Source organism: Rhyacophila brunnea, unplaced genomic scaffold (assembly GCF_057557595.1).
Source record: "Rhyacophila brunnea isolate RB1 unplaced genomic scaffold, BYU_Rbru_1.0 scaffold_20, whole genome shotgun sequence".
Taxonomy (NCBI): domain Eukaryota; kingdom Metazoa; phylum Arthropoda; class Insecta; order Trichoptera; family Rhyacophilidae; genus Rhyacophila; species Rhyacophila brunnea.
The window spans coordinates 11,561,666-11,579,209 of record NW_028232860.1 but is presented as its reverse complement, the minus strand read 5'-3'; the positions used below and the strand labels follow the sequence as shown (position 1 = coordinate 11,579,209).

At 34.2% G+C, this 17,544-nt stretch overlaps 1 protein-coding gene across 6 annotated transcripts in view; it reads right to left on the bottom strand.

Annotated features, from left to right (window-relative positions):
• LOC147071189 (uncharacterized) overlaps nt 1-17,544 on the bottom strand; it is a 33,315-nt gene that overhangs the window by 10,147 nt on the left and 5,624 nt on the right. For 2 of the 6 annotated variants that reach the window (XM_085948062.1, XM_085948065.1), the window contains exon 4: nt 15,280-15,332. In XM_085948062.1, the coding sequence (XP_085804188.1) occupies nt 15,280-15,332 (53 nt within the window). Of the gene's footprint in view, nt 1-1,362; nt 2,485-3,866; nt 4,966-7,318; nt 8,273-9,568; nt 10,990-15,279; nt 15,333-17,544 lie in introns of those variants that run through there. The other 4 variants (XR_015070767.1, XM_085948064.1, XM_085948061.1 and 1 more) reach the window with 4 other exon arrangements.

Sequence of the window (17,544 nt, the reverse complement as noted above, 5' to 3'; positions counted from 1 at the left end):
GTTCAATAAAAACAATGTTACATTTAACATACGTTGAATAAAAAAAATAGTTCTTTATTTATTTTTGCTTTGTTACGTTGTGCTCTGTTCATTTTGACACGGCACTCACTAACGTACTATGTTCGGACACTTCAGTTACTAAATGATTTAGTGGTAACTAAATCACTCACCACTCGACTAATCTGAACCGGCCTTAAGAACGCGATGCAGAACCATACTTAGGCGCGTAAGTCCCTAAGATACACACCAAACTTTAAGGGGCCGATTTTAAGTTCAGTGAGAAAAATATATTTAATTAAAAAAATAGAATGCAAAATAAAATAGAATGGAAAAGAGTAGGAACATGCGACGTGTTTTTCTTGTTAGTAGAACTGCTGCTTAACATCGACGGTTCTGCATCGCGCTCGAAGACATTACAAATCAATATTATTGTATATCGACAATTTTGCTTTATCACAAATAACATTTAATAATATAATTGGAGTTTCCTTTAGAGTTTTCAATGATTTGAGGTCATGGCCAACTGAACAAGATACACCAATGGATTTTTCTTTTTATTTGTTAGAATAATGCAACAACCGTAAAGTAAACAAAATCCTGGAATTACAATGGAACTCCAATTTTTGTCACCCAGATTTCATGATATCCCGCTATTTGCGTGTAGTTTCTGCAGTCCATCTCACCGTACATTTAATTCCCGATTTTACATTTTTATTTCTTGTAATTTAATCAATTTAAAAATTTATTAAAACACATTCAATTCAATGCATGAAATCCAGATGCAAGTGTGCGTTCTATTTATAAACGTCATGTCTGCAGCGCTCCAGGTTACACAATGCAAGATTGTATGTTTTATTTTGGTTATGTTCAAAAAATGTCTCAGCGTAGAAAACCATTGTCGATTCAAAAGAAAATTCTCAAAAAGGCGAAAGAACACGTTGACATAACATATTCCAAACCAATTTGTATAATTTTTAATAAAAAAAAATATTTATTATTTAAGTTATTAGTCCCTTCAAAACCGTAAAATCGGAGGTTCACTGTAATACATAATTTAGTTTTTCATCTGCGCTCAATTTATAATAAACCACCATAGAAACCCATGCATAATGGCTAACTCTGCAAGTGTTGGTCCAAATACGACGGTGTATTTTAGCACTCGATAGCGGCAACCGAATTGAAGATCCAGAGAAGATAATATAATATTAATGGTTTTGAAACAAAGTTATTTTTGTTAATTCTACTTTAATTGAGTTATTTACGTTATAGTTGATTGTTCCGAAGATGAATTTATAGACTGAAACATCTGCCAACGTAAATGACTCAATTAAAGTAGAATTTACAAAAATAACTATGTTTCGAAACCATTATAATGGAGTTCTACCACGTAAACGCCAGTTCAATTAATAATATAAAATAATTGCTGATGAACTGCGAGACCATAGATTATTAATATCGTCCGGTATCGGAATTGAAAACAGTAACACTAACATCAAGATTGACTGGTGTAATATCTGCTTCATTTTTCATTGACACATTGTCATGTTAATGAATTGAATTGACATGCTGAGGATTAAATGAGTACAAACCCCTGTGTAATTTAAGCAGAATGTTAACATATTTTTGACCAAATTGAGAACTGGCTGCTTTTTGCATAACTATAATTAATTGGGCGACTTAATAACAGTTTAATCTGCCACAATTTTATTTCTTGGTCGCTTCCGAGAACGCTTTCTTGTCATGACTCGAGACAATTTGAGATTTTTCTGCGTTAACTCTCTTGTCTCATACAATTGACGCGGGGAGATCATATGAGTGATATGAGCGGTCTTGTGAAAATCGAAGCTTCGTTTGTTACGGAAGACCCTGTGACAGAACGAACAGGCGAATGTCGGTACTTGTTTGCCTTTCAAGTGTCGGTCATTATGATATTTGTGGGATAGCGATGAGCTGAATGATTCACCGCAGAATGTGCAAAGGTACGGGCGAGTGCCGGTGTGCCAGTTTGTGTGTTCTTTCAAAGAGAACATCGTTGTGAAGGTTTTTGTGCAGAAACTGCACTGATATCGGTATTTCTCATGAACGGTCTTGATGTGCCTGCCGAGGTTGTCATGTTTGAATTTTTTACCGCACTGATCGCAAACCCATTCGTTTGTCTGATGATTTTTTATATGAGTTATGTAAGTCTCAGTGAGAACGGTCTTCTGGCAGAATCGACAGAGAACTTCTTTATCGTAATTCCCTCCGCTGTCGTCTTCCTCACTTGGTAAATCAATGTGAAAATAGTCAGGGTGAAATTCGTCATCGGTGTCACTGCTGCTGTAGGCAGCTGCTCTCGAATATTCATCGGTGTAATCATGATCAATAAGTGCACTGGATATTTTTGGCACTTTCATACTATTTGTATCTATTTCACCATTTACCCGACAGTGTGGAATATCTTCATGACTGGCTTCGGCTATATCCATTTGCACGGGTAATATTCTGAAAAAACCAATAATAGACTGTCACCAAAAAAAATTTATTAAGCTTGACAGCGATTTCAGAATATTTTTAGTATGATCGAATCGGTAATTAATTAACATTCTGTGTGTTGGTAGTATTGTTAATGCGGCATGTTGTTGACAGCTTTATTTTATTCCCAACTTGTGGACTGTCAGGAGTCATCCGTGTATGACGTCGCACCCTGAGGGGGCAAGCTGGTTGGTTGTGATGTCACAAAATCAACAAAATATAAATTGGGATAAACTATATTTTCTGAAAATAAAATATTCTGTGAGGACATTATATTGAAATTGATAATTACGCGCATGTGCGTCTTCAGCGTCAAAAGTATTAATGGAGTGTGTATATTTAGACAGAGCGTAAAAGATTTTGTGTCAAAAAAGACCAAAAATCATGTGTTAATTTTTGGATGACCTTATATTTAAGACATTATAATAGGATTGTTCATCTAAATAATTATAGTTTATTGCACTACCTATTACTTACGTAGGTGCATGGTTACCTCGGTATGTCAAAGATAACTGAAGAAAGCAAATATTTTGGTATATTCAATAAAATATTTTTATTTATGTAAATGTGTACAATAACTAGAGAGAAAATGGGGAATATTTTAGGCGCCCTGCCCTGCACGCAGACATTTGAGCTGACACCGACATAATCCAAAGTCATGATTGCCAAGAGAATTGCATTCACACCTGTGCATAGAGATGCGGCATAATCCATAAGTGGAAATGTCAAAAATTCAAATTAAATGTCATCAGAAAACGAAACAATGAATATGTGTTAGTAGGTAGTTAACCCATTAAATGCCGGGAGGTATTTGCCTGACAGTCGGGAATTTATATGAAAAAATAAAATGTATTAAAAGTATATCATCGAGGCTATTCTAACATATCACTTTATGTATTCAGGCAGTTAATTATCTCAAGAAGTTTACTGTCAAAAATGCTATCTTTTAACACCCCCTCTCTTGGCTGTGTTAGCTTTTAGAGCGAGATAGAGTACGTCCATTATATATTGAAAATTGACATGTGTCTATTTTTAAAAATAATCTACATCACGGGTCACGGCCGCCACTTCAATTTATAGTTCCCTGAGAGCCGTCAAATATAGAGTGGCGAGTAGTAACATTTTCTTGTAATACATATTACAATATGACTTCAAAAGGGTGGAAAAACCATAGATATGCCAGTACAAACATACCCGAATTTGACCTAGGTCCGCAAATAAGAGACGTATATCACACATGTATAATTTATAGTGTGTATTAAGACTTGTATTTCGGTTAAGTATTCCACCATGACTCCAAGAGATGGCAGTGTGTGCAATATATTAAATTTATATATTAAATAATAAATTACCAGGACTAGTATAATGAGTGTAAAGAACAGCATGTATATACGCTCATTTTCTATGGCCGGCCTTGTGTGCTCAGAATTGAATACATCCGGTTAAGAACGATAAGAAAAATGCAAAAATAATGTGTTCATCCTGTCAATTAAATGTTATTGCGTTTATCAACTATATTTCCACATGTAGAATAACGTTGTTGTCAGATAAATAATAAATGGCGAGTGGTGTGGAGTGACTGGGTGAGTTCAACAAGCATTTTGTGCCGAGCTAATTTTTCTTCAACATCTCTGATTGTTCTTCTATTTATTGGAATGTTTTCGTTGCATATGCCACTTTAGACTGGCTGCTGTTTTGACTTTTATCTTACAAAGTCGACACGAGAACTTTTTCTCATTGCTATGGACGAGACTGTGACGATCAAATCGTCGTTTGTTACAGAACACCTTCTGACAAATCGGACAGACCAATTCGGGCCGAGACTTCATTAACATATGCTGCCTGCTGTGGAACCTATAGTTTGCCCATGTGACAAATGACTTTCCGCACGTGGGGCAAATAAAGGAGCGGATGCCGCCCTTTCGATGTTTGTGTTCCTTCAGAGCGGATCTCGTGATGAAGGTTTTCGGGCATGTGTCGCACGGGTATCGAACCTTGTCGTGAACTTGCTTGACGTGCCTGCTGAGGTTTACTTCAAAACTGAATCCTCTACCACACTGCTCACAGGTCCATTGGATTTTCTCACTCATATGATGCTTCACGTGATTTATATAAATCTTGGCAACGATATTCTTCCGGCAAAATCGACATAAAATCTCCCTGTTTCGGTCCTTAGCAACGTGCTTATCACTCTCACCCTCGCTTGATGATTTAATGTCAAAGTAACCCGGGTAAAATTCATCATTTGTGTCACTACTGCAATCATCTTGTTCAGCTGATTTTTCATCCAAAACTGAAACAAACGGCTGCGAATCATCACTGAAGTAAAAATTATCCATCGGGACACTGGCAGATTCTGGTTCTTCAATCCCTATACCTATTTTATTCATTTGATGATGTTGCTCGTCTTCCAAATGAGTGTCAGCAGTATTCCTTTTGACTGGCAATCTTCTGAAAAAACCAACAGTATGCTGTCACAGTATTTTTAGAGATCTGTCCGAAACATTCAACACCAAAAACAGGGCGAACAATGTTGACCTCAACGTTGTATCTTTTTTACACACTCATACCTCAATTTAAGCAGTAAATAGATTCCACAAAAAGGGACAGACCTCTTACAAAATCACAGAACTGGTTTCAGTGTATGAAAATAACATGTACCTAAACCAAGATATAATACATCATACAAAAATTCATGTAAATAAATCTACACATTTGAATAAGGTCGGTATTAGACTGTGGGGTTCGATGTGGATCATCAATGTGGGGGTTCGATTTGAGTTACCACTGTAGGAATCATCGACGTGTCGTAGGTCATGGTGTTGAGGATGATGATGAAAAAGTCGAAGATGGATGCAGGAGCAAGTTTTATTTGCGGCGTAACGTTCGGTACAATGGTATGTTACAGTAGTTATGCTACGATACTTATGATAATGTTCCGAGGTCCGAATCTCGGTACAATGAGTTGTCGTGCGGGACGATACGGAGATTGAGATAGTAACAGACCGGAAACGTATAGTCGAGTGACATTTCCAATGAATTATTATTCGCTATTAATACAATCAAAATAATATTCTTTTTATTGAAATAATCGAGTCAGCTATTATCTAGCGTTTGCGTCAATGGATGACTGACTAAGTGAAAAATGGATATGCGGATTTTATTGTGGTCAGCTCCTTACTGAGTTTGCTATAATTTGACACTACGGAAAATAGCTATTTAATTTGTAATTCTATATCTCTATAAGACTATCAAAGAACTATGACAAATAGCTTTTATGAAGAATTTTTACAACAGTCCATATTTTATAAAATAATGTCTTTTATAAAAGGTATTAATAGCACATTAACTTTTATCAAAGATTAGTTAGTCTATGGTAAATAGTGTTTTGCAGTGTTGCCGAGTGGACTTTTCAAAACTTATTATATTGACAAAAATATATAAAAATCAACGATTTAATTAAATAGTGGCCTTCAAATTGTATTAGTTATAATAATGTCAGGTATTTTCTAAAAAATCAAAATGTCACCTTTAATCGAGAATGAGAAACTGAATGAGAACACAGAACACGTGACCGGTGTAAGAGATGTCTCGAATGTCTATATAAATAGACAATACATGAGGATATACCCCCACTCCAACGATTTGATATGATGAACAAATAAGGAACATGTTTGCAAAAGTACCGTTTACTAAATTCCACATAAATCGAGAGATAAGTGTAATTATAGGAATGCTATATTCTTAAATCCTGTGTATTATACATTAAATAAAAAAGCAAATGCAAGTATTTTGAAACTATCATTTGAATATCCTGCTACTGCTGAGGAATCGAGGTTAACAAGTACTTTTTGTTAATAATGCATTTATTTAATGTACCCACTGAGAGTGGAATGTGTTATGATGAGATTAGTGAGTTGTTATCATCCTGATTACTCTATGTAAGATGCGTAGGTGCTGGATTAAAAATCACAAAAGGTGATTGCCAATATTAATGAAATCTGAGATAGCACCTCGGATGTAACAGTTGTTAGTCAAATTCGGCAAGATAGTATCGTAGAGGCTGCTTAATTGCTATAGTATAGGCGTGGGCAAATGCGGCTCTTCGTTGGATTAAGTGTGGCTCCCAATATCTCTTGATAAAAATACAGGTATTTTCTTTTCCCATTATACTTGTATTTTCATGAGTTTTCCTTTCTAAATGTTGTAAGTGACTAGATGTGCATATGGAATTTTGAAAACTTGTGCCAGAATTCAAATATCTTAGTTTAAAGAAAGCTGCTTGCTGATTATTTTCCATTTTCGGTACAACATATGGTTATGAATCGTTATACGTACTCCACTATGAAGTTTGTAAAATCAAAACATCGTTCACAGTTAAAAAACGAGCATTTTAAGCAGATTTGCTGCGAACGGGTAACAAATTTTACACCAAATTTTAGAGATCTAAAAATGATAAATAAACTTTTTATTATATTTTATTTTTATTAAATAAATTTTGAACTAATTATCTTGTGTTTTCTTTCTCATTTTTTATTTTCTTATATATGTATATTATGTTATACTTTATATAGTAATTAAGATTTGTGTAGAAATGTAATTAAATTTGAATTTGTGTATTTAATACTATGTGAGAACGTGACTATGGCGTGGCTCTTTATATATGTGAAAATCCAGAATGTTGGTCTCGTTGACCTCATGTATGCCCATCCCTGGTATAGTACATTGGCCTGAGTTCCGCTCGGCACAAATGTTTTTTTTATTAGGTATGATTCTGAGGTGTTACAAATTATATATATGTCTTCTCTAGAAATAATGAAAATGTATTCTACACTGTAATTTATAATTTATTTACACTGCTTCCTGAAATAACATATCATTTCATATTCAACAATATAATTATAATTTTTGGTGTCAATATGTGTTTATTTATTGCTATTTTGATGGTTTTTCTGTATGTTTTCGCATGTGAGATTTAACGCAACGCGGCGTCTTAAATTTCCTCTTGCACAACGAGCAGGGATACGGTCTCTCCTCACTGTGCACGATGCTATGACGATCTAGGTGTATTTTGTGAAGAAACCTCTTCGGGCAATCGGGACACACGTGTTCCGGTTTATATTTCATCAGGCTGTGTCGCCGGCAGTGAAAAATGTAGCCGTTTCTCGTGTTAAACGATTTCCCGCAAGAGTGGCACATATACGGACGCAGGCCATTGTGCAATCGTTTGTGTTCTTTGAGTGCAAAATTCGTAATGAAGGTTTTACTGCACACATCACAGGGGTAACGCACTTTCTCGTGAAACTGCTTTACGTGACGGTTAAAATTACGCACATTCGAAAAACTCTTTCCACACTGTTCGCATGTACTTCGATGGGTTTCATTCAAGTGGTTCTGAATATGTTTTATGTATGTCTTAGCGACCACATCCATTTTGCATAAATGACACAATACTTCTCTATTTTTATCATTTTGGATCTGTCTGTCGGTATCTTCACTCGCTGTTTCACTATCGTCATTAAAAAAATTACTGTAGTATTCAATATCACCAACTTCATTATCGGAATTGCTACTTTCATTGTCACATTTAAGTTTTGATTGGTTCATTTTTAGCAGTAGTCTGCTAATTGGTTGCAAATCATCACTGGAATAGTCGTTTGCTATACTCATATCTTCGTCAGAACTCAGATCTGTTTGAATAGATTCATTGAAACTGGAATAGTTTTTTTTTCCTCGATTACGTTTAATAGTTGATTTTCTGAAAAAGCAAACAATGAAGTAGTGATATAGAACTTGTTAACTAAATTTATGTATTATTTTTCAATTATCGTGTTGTCATTTCAGATAAGAGAGACACAAAAAGGCCGTCCAAGTATTCAAAACCGGAACTGTCCAACCTGAACGAAAACCAGCCATGGCACTTTGTTCGTTGCAAGATGGTAGATATCCAAAGCTCTTGACAAGGTGTATGGAGGAATTCCGGTAGACAATTGACCCCTGGGCTGCCCACGAAAAACTATGGTGCAGATACGGTCAATGTGTCACACTGACGAGAAAAGGCTTAAGATGGAGATGCTTTGAGAAAGGAATGCAATCCCAAGAACACGTATTAGAATTGGTTTGATCCCGTGAGCAGACAAAATGAATGCAATTACGGCTAAAACATTTTTTTACTAGACCTGGTATGAATTTATGACAAAAAACACTTAGTACATAGTACTTTCTTGATTAATATACAGTGGGACCTTGATTTTACGTGCCCAGAATTCACGTTTTCCTTCTATTGGCTTGTAGTTTCTGCAGTCTCGTTTTATTTTAATACATTTCATTCGGTAATATTTCCTGCAATTTATGTCTAAATATTATAATGGAACAATTCTCTCTCTCTCTCATTCGCCGTTGCTCAAAATATGTCATGTTTTCTGAGTAAACTATCAAACCTCACGGTTTATAGAACCAACATTAAACATTTTACATATAATATTACAATAATATTGAATCGTGAATTTGAAAATGAACAGTAATTATGAATGAAATTTGTTATGAAAAAAAAAAGGTTAATGTAATAAACATTTAAACCTTTTCTTTGCCTCACGATATTACTATGGCAGTATCTGAAAAAACCGCAGATTTTTGATTGTGTGATTGGTGAATGTAGAGCGAAGCTCTTACTAAAATCGCTGTAAAAAATACCAATAATTTGTAGCTTAGTATTTCATAATTATTCAAATAGATGTCACTGTGTATTTAATTATTTAGATAACGCAAATTAATCGACAGTAGCTAATAATTTTAATTTAAAGTCAGGCGAGATAACTCACAAATTTGTATGATCACGACCTCATAGAGAGAGATAATTCGCTGAAGGCATAGAACTGGTTAATAATTTATTGTACATTAAATGTACATATCTTAAATTTTAAGAGTCAGTGTTTATGAGTTATATGGTAATATGCATAAAATGTCATAAATGTGGATAATGTAGGATTTTCACTACTATAACAATTATAATTAAAAAAATTAATTTATTTTATATGATGTAAGAAATGTCGTTAATTTTACATTTTCGAGTATGGCCACATTAAGCTAAGGTTATTTACAAATATTCAATTCAATAAATTTTCAAAATTGTGAAGAAATTGCTACGATTTTATAAATAAAAAAAATAATACTGAGATTTATTAAAAATTCATTCAGAGTATTATGATGTAAATTTCATTAAATTGTTACTTTAATTTAAATAATAATAAATAAAAATTCATATTAACCCAATGCTTATGGGCCCTTTTAATTAATTTTGTAATTAATGTGTTAATTTGTATTTGAAAAGCAATTAGCAAAAACACAATTTTGTGCGGCCCGTAAGCATTGGGTTAATATTATTGATCGACAAATAAATTTTATTATGCATGAAACAATTGAGAATTTAATATTAAAAACTCTATCTTTTGTGCTATACATTGTCATATAAATTATCGATTTCTATTTTATTAACCGTCTTTCTAGGAACAGAAAGAATAGCAGCGATTCAAAAGGAACCTACTAAAATAATAGGGAAACATAATACCGAGTGTCCTTGTATTCTGTATTCAGTAACTTCATAAAAAATTGAGATCTAAATCACTTGACCAAAACACAGTCACGGTATTACAATATTAATTTAAGAGATTCGTTTATTACTTCGGCAGTTTCATCAAATGTTTTCTCCGAACGTGCACCTTAACGAAACGCGGCGACTTAAACTTCCTGGGGCACAGCAGGCAAGGGAACGGCCTCTCGGTGCTGTGGATGATGATGTGCCGATCCAGATACGCCTTATGAATAAACGTCTTGGGACAGTGGGGGCACGTCAACTCGGCGTGGTACTTTAACTTTGCGTGCCGCTTGCAGTGCTGTGAGAATCTGTCGTGGCACGTGTAAACTTTGCCGCAGGTGTCGCAAACATAAGGACAGTATCCGTTCTTGGAGTGCATTTTGATGTGCTCTTGCAGGTGGCTGTTGGTCCGGAATGTTTTCTCACACGAGTCACAAGGATAGCGGAATTTCTCGTGGACTTGTCTCACGTGCCTCTGAATATTTTGAGCGCACTTGAAACTTTTACCGCATTGTTCGCACGTAAATAATTTCTCATCGATATGATTACGGATGTGATTTATGTAATTCTTAGCAACAATCTGCATTCTGCACAGATGACACAAGACATTCTGATTTCTATCACTTTCAATCTCGCTTTTACTATTTTCTTCATAGTTATTGAACTCGACATACTTCCTAGGCTTTAGTTTGCTCAATAGCTCATTGTCATCGCTGGAGTCGTAATTATCCATCGGCTCATTCATAATGTCGTCTTCAAGATCGCTCGGATCTTTTTTTATGTCGATAGAGTGCAGCTCGTCGTCCAAAATATCACAAACCTTTAAACATTTCTTGAGTCCCGAATATCGGTGTGACGTTTTCCGTTTATGTGTTGATTTTCTGCAAAAACAAAATGCAGTCACTAAAGTGTTTCTTGATGTAGTAACAAGTAAGGGTAAACCGGTTGCTTCAGCCTCCTCATGGCGACATCAACGATTTAATTTATTTTCAATTACTTTCGAACACTACAAACAAAGCACAGATTCTTTTCTCACACCGTGATATTTTCATTTCGTTTTCATTTAAGCCTTCTTTAATATTTTTCGGTGAATATTCTCACTACTAGACAACAGCCTGCGTGTGTTCTGATCTGAGTCGTTTCACAAGTCGGTCATCCCATGCATTTGTGTCATAAATATTGTTCAACAGTTCTTTCAGAAAAATATTATTAAACTGATTTATACAGTGCGATATGTGTATAGAACATGCAATTAAGCCTTATGGCTATATTGTCAACCAATATTTTATATGAATAAGGTGACATAATTTAATGTCGACTAACAAATACGGTTAATAGCCTTACCTATGTCATATGTAATATATTTTAATTAATGGATTAGCAAAAATTTCAAGTAAAAGGGCAGCAACTGACACAGCACACGGATACAAAGAAACTTATTCTTCAAAAATTATTCTTCATCCCTCCAGACACAACTGCTGGATTTCTTAAAATCGTCTCTCTAGCTAAAAACTGTCATCATATTCGGTTTTAGGGCAGTCAATGTATATTTTCATACATCTTTTCTCGATCTGATTGCAGCTAACGGAGGACCCTTATCGACACATGTACAAAGCAAAATACTACATAATGCACTGAAAATTGGCATGTTAAGGTAGATATTACGTCAGTTTGGTTATGCCAGATGTGCGTTGCATTGTCTATGCAGAGACCGACCTAGTATCTGCATCGCGAATGTAGTCACTTCAAGCGCCGTGTCTTAGTCATTAGAGTGGTGTTTGCGTTAATAAAACTATCGGTACGCTGCCAATACATTATCTCTTGAGAATGAGTTTTATAACGAGACCGAAATATCGAGGGAAGGAGAAACACACAATGACAACCCATAAATCAAATACGACAACAACCAACCACGAAAATCACTATACAACGTGTCATATTAATTTACGTAATAGTTGCGTTGTCACTGATCAAAAAGTCAATGTCACTGTATTATATCAATTTAGTATGGAATTGCAAGAACTTTTCTATATTGACTTGCAACATGAACAGCATTTTTCCACAGTCCGATCCGAGATCAAATGATGACCATTTCCATAGATTAAAACACAATAGATAGGCAACTTTAATGCATACAAGTGTTTTAAAATTTTCCCTCTTTTATTTGAACTGGGTTTTTAATATCAAATAATATAATATCCATGATTAAAACCAAAATTTAGTCCATAATCCAGTTAAAATAAAAAAGGGCCAATTTTAAACCACTAATATACATTGAAGTTGCTTATCTATAATTTATAAGGAAAATACCTGTCATCGAATTTTGTAGAAAAACGCTGATAGTCTCGTAACCGTAACTTTAGGGTATTACATAATTAATATTTGTATACTATGTAGCCAACAATTAATTCATTATCATCGTAAATCACTTGGTTCATTAGAATATTGCAGTTCATATTAACAATGTGACATTGTGAAAAGAATATCGTTGACAATTATTCTTACTAATCGCAATAAAAACCTCTTAAAACAGAATAAACTCTCAACAACTACGGAGAGTGCCAAATGTGTTACAAAAGATCATGGAGCCCAATTGTTTGTCAACTGAAAGATTTATCTGATTTCATTGTGACTGTAGTGCCACAACTACAAAGTCACTCAAACTGTACAGTTATTGATTGTATTAAATTATTTTTCAAATCCCATCATATGATTGATGGAAATATTAAACAACTATGGTGCAGAAATGACACGCAGGTAATGCAATAATTATTATAAGATATTTATTGTACATTTATATCTTCAATTAAAAAGTTCAATATATCCAAAGATGTTGAAAAAACCTTCTACGAGATGGAGCACATATGAATGTGAAGCAAAAAAAAGATCATGTGTCTTCTAATTTTCACAAAAACTCACAACAAAGTAAAAATTGCTTCAGTGATTTAGATAGGGAAACCACAGAAGAACCTACATGGCAAAAGAAAGGTTTCGTCAATGTCTTTGATTATGTCGGAAATATAAGGAAAATTATATATCGTCTCTGTTCTGGCAGAACACACTAACTGGATAATACTAGTTTTGAGTAATTTGACTTTGAAGTTGTTAAAATATTTGAAATGGTCTATCATGTGAGTTTATTAAGTAATCGTAAAAAGGATGACTTTAAAATAAAGATTATTTATTTATTAAGAAGGTTTCCAGACAGTAAAGTTTGAAATAAGGAAAATTTTGGTATAACTAACTCAATATGTAATTTTTTCGAATTAGTGTCATCTGCCAGAACAGTGACGATATACAGTGATACCCTGACATACGCGAATTCGGAGTTACGCGGTTCTTTATCCGACACTTCAGACCCAGATCCACCAGAAAACCACATGACAATTGCAAGCTTGATAGAAGGTTTCAGCTCAATTGAAAAGGGCTTAAAAATTGTGTCGTCACAGACGAATTTGTTGGATTTTATGAAGCCATCGACATCGAAATAACTTTTTTTACGTGACTCATTTATGTTTTTCATATTTTGTACATATTAATATGTACAAAGAACTGCAATATTTTTCTTCTAAACTAGTGTTTCTGTTAGTTCTCGGTCCCAATTAAACAAGATTTATATGTATTTATATGCGAGGTGTACCCGGATTTACGCGAATTCGACTTATGCGATTTTTATCGGATCCACCTATTGCGTAACTTCAGGGTATTACTGTATTTTAAATAAGTAAAGTTATCAATACGTGGCTCTCTGCAAAATGAAGTGTTGCAGAGAATAAAAATTATTTTACTCAAATGACAAGCCCAAAAAATAAACAAAATAATCAATACAATAATGGATCCGATACATATTTCCTTGATTATAGTAAACAATTTTTTTACATCACAGTTCAATAATATTATGGCAATAATTTTATTATCAAACCTGTAGGAGTGAAATATAAATACCCAGATTGTTAATCTAACTTCTGTATATTGATATGAAACGTCACGTAAGAACTTATAGAATAGTTAATAATATAGTATTACATCATATTGTTTCATTTTACAATCAAGAAAATAAGTAGGGTAGAATTTTTGAACTCCATCAGACATAAGATGGTGTTTTTACAATGAGTTTAAAGCATACTTGGTAATGCAAACGAGTCAAGTGCTATATAGAGCCAGTTTGTCGTCATGTACTGCCGACAGAAGACGAGTACACAAATTGAAATCTCTACAGAATATTCATGACCTTCAGCCATAATGAGCAAGATATAATTTAAGTACTGAGAGCGGAATGCAGAAACATTTGTCATAACTAAAATTTCCTTAGCAGAAAACATTGTCCTTAGTTAAGATCATTTTTATTGAAAACAATACCATATTTAAAAATTCTCTTTCCTATAGTTTAGGTAAATTATTTTATAATTGTTAAACGATGACAAAAATATGACAACTGCATTTTATAAATGCAATAACCATAAATACATATTAATATTTAATTATAATACTCTTATGTTTCCGTTATAAGTCATTATACGTGATTCCACAGGCACCGCAAGATATTTTTTTAACATGGTAACACTAGCGTGAAGTGTCATTCTTCACCTGGCATTTTGTATTTCTGCGGGCTGGCGTATAAAAGTAAAATATTATTCTCCAAGTACATGCCAAACGAATTAACACTATCAATATCCATATTGAGATACATTGTTAAATGAATTTGAGTGTATGGACTGTTTTATAGACATGCAAATTTATTTTGACAGCAGCTGTCAGTGGTAAATGGTAATACAGAAGGGGGCGTGTTCATAACAAAAGTAGTCTATGGTTAAGGATTCCTTAACTCTATACTCAGGATTGTCTATAGTTAAGTCATGCTTTTCGGCGACTTATCCTTAGAATCGAAATCTTAGATTGTGCATTCCGCTCTGAGGATTAAACAAGTACAAGTGACTTTAATGTTGTTAACTGTCAATTCCCGGTGGAAAAACATTGTGTTAAATAAAATATAACACAGTATGTAGCAGTGGCGAAGGGTGGGGTCTTTTGATATGACATACTTATCACCAATGAATCTTATAAATATTTTGACATTTTAGGTGCATTTGACAGTTACTGAAGTTAATATTTTTACAGCACACCATCTTATGTTAACGGACATAAATTGTTTTAAGCAATAATCGACTCACCTTTCTCTAGATTTCGATTTTCCATTCACAGGAGGTTTCGTTTTGGCAGGTTTCTGAAATGCAAAATATATTTATGTCCAAAATCCTTTTCTGAAAACATGAAATCTCTCATATGCCAAAGTGAGAATAACTTCAGGGAGATATTGTATATATTATTTTTAACACTACACAGGCCATGAGGTCCAATATAGTGAAACAATCACAAACACCCAGAAAATCAACTGAATAATATATTGTGACCTCACTGGGGCTTGAACCCGGAGCCAACAGATGAGAGGCCAGCACCCTAGACACTGGACTCCGAACGGCAGTCTTTGTAATCATTTCTATAATACTTATTCACATTCTTGATGTTGTATTACAGCAGGGGTGGTCAACATGTCTGTGGTTGCGACTGACTTTATATATTTGAAAATCAGTCTTAACTACTAACAAGTACAAAAAAAATATAAGTAAAAGAAAAAATATTTACAGCTACATCTTAATAATTTGTTAATTTAGTATTTATAAGCAATGAGTAACTATGTATATTAATCGTAGGTGAATAGCATAGTGCCTGAAGATCAGCGTTGCCAGATAATTGTTTTACCAAATCCGAACATTTATCATGTAAAATTTAAAAAATCAGGTTCTCTGCCAAAGCGAACTAGTTCACGGATATGGCCAGGCGTACAGTGCCGGCCATACAAACCTGTCTTTGAAGACAGAATGTTAGTCTCAGGCATTTGTTTTGATAATAATTTAAAATTCGGAAAAATACTGGTCTAATAATGAGACATTTAGCATAATTATGATTGGTAAGTGGTAAGTGGCGAAAAATGTTTATTTTTGCTAAAAAATTCGCGGCCTCTCACTTGCCGCCATACAAAACCTTCCGGCACAGATCAGGTTTTAAGAGCAAAAAGTGAGACAACCTAAAAAGCGCATGGTTCAATATGTCTATTATCAATCATCTTCTTCTTCTTAAAATTCTTTAACTATCAAAATAATAATATTAAACAATATTTTTTCCCGACACTCGTCTATTTCGATACACCAGTTCAATAGGGGAACAACTCATAAAACCTTGTTCCGAGATAATGGCGTTTGAATTTTTTGCAGTAATTCTAATTTAATTTTAAAGCCTTGATTTCGATGAAAGTGTATGTTTTTTTGTGTTTGATTTAGTGGAATTCATCAATGCACAATGAAATTGTACATTTTAATAACGAATTAACAAATAAATTTGATTATATAATGGAATTACTGATTAATCTTAGAAAGGATTATTCGATTTTATGACACATTGAAGAAATTTTTAATTATTTTTTTTGCTGAATTATAAAGAGAAGACCTTTCTACATCAAATGGCATTCTTAACTCAAAACCTTTAAATTTTGAGTTGTTCCCCTATTGAACTGGTGTATCGATTTGTACTTGGCTGAAGATTTTACTTCCCCAAGCGTTTCGTTCTGCTGCTGAATATATATCGGTAAAATTCAGCATATGAGTATATCATGTTGAATTGAACAAGTAATTCCGATTTTGTCAACTCGATAAAACATCTGTTTCTTGCATCTGACCATTTTAAATTCATCAGAGTATTTGTTGAATAATCGTGAATTTAGCTGCGCGGGACTATTTATTTTATTTTTGCTTAAAAAGTGGGACATTTGGCGACGCTGCTGAAGATGTTGAAAAGCAAAATTCAGGTTGCAAAAAACGTTTCAAATGGAATAGTACAAAACTTAAATCAATTAGGATTTAAATTCCACCAAGTGGTATTAAAAGAAATATAATATTAATTAATTAGCTAGCTATCCTTATCCTCGGACTTGTCTTGGCCCGTGATCCAGATGATGCTTCAATAGTCTCAACTTGACCTGCCAATCTTCTAGTAAGGATTCCAGCGTCTGGAAGGCCACTAAATATTATCCACGGTGTGCATATGGCGGCGCTACGGGATGTTCGTCAGACGAAGACAGGCCAACGACAGGGATTCTTGGAGGTGACTAAGGATTGTGATCTGTGACATTCTGAGTCAGCCTTCTCCAGTTTTCCCTATACCCTGCAAGCTTTGTGGTTGATGCTATAGATATTTTAGTGAATTTCTTTACTCGGTCACTCCACCTCATATGTGTTCGTCTTCTGCTTCTTTTACCAGGCACATTGCTCAAAATAATTGGGCATCTACTAAGAGGCAAGAATCCATGGGATTGTGATTCGTGACATTCTTTCAAAGAACAAATTACCCAAATACGCCCATAGCATCATTTGCCTGATTTC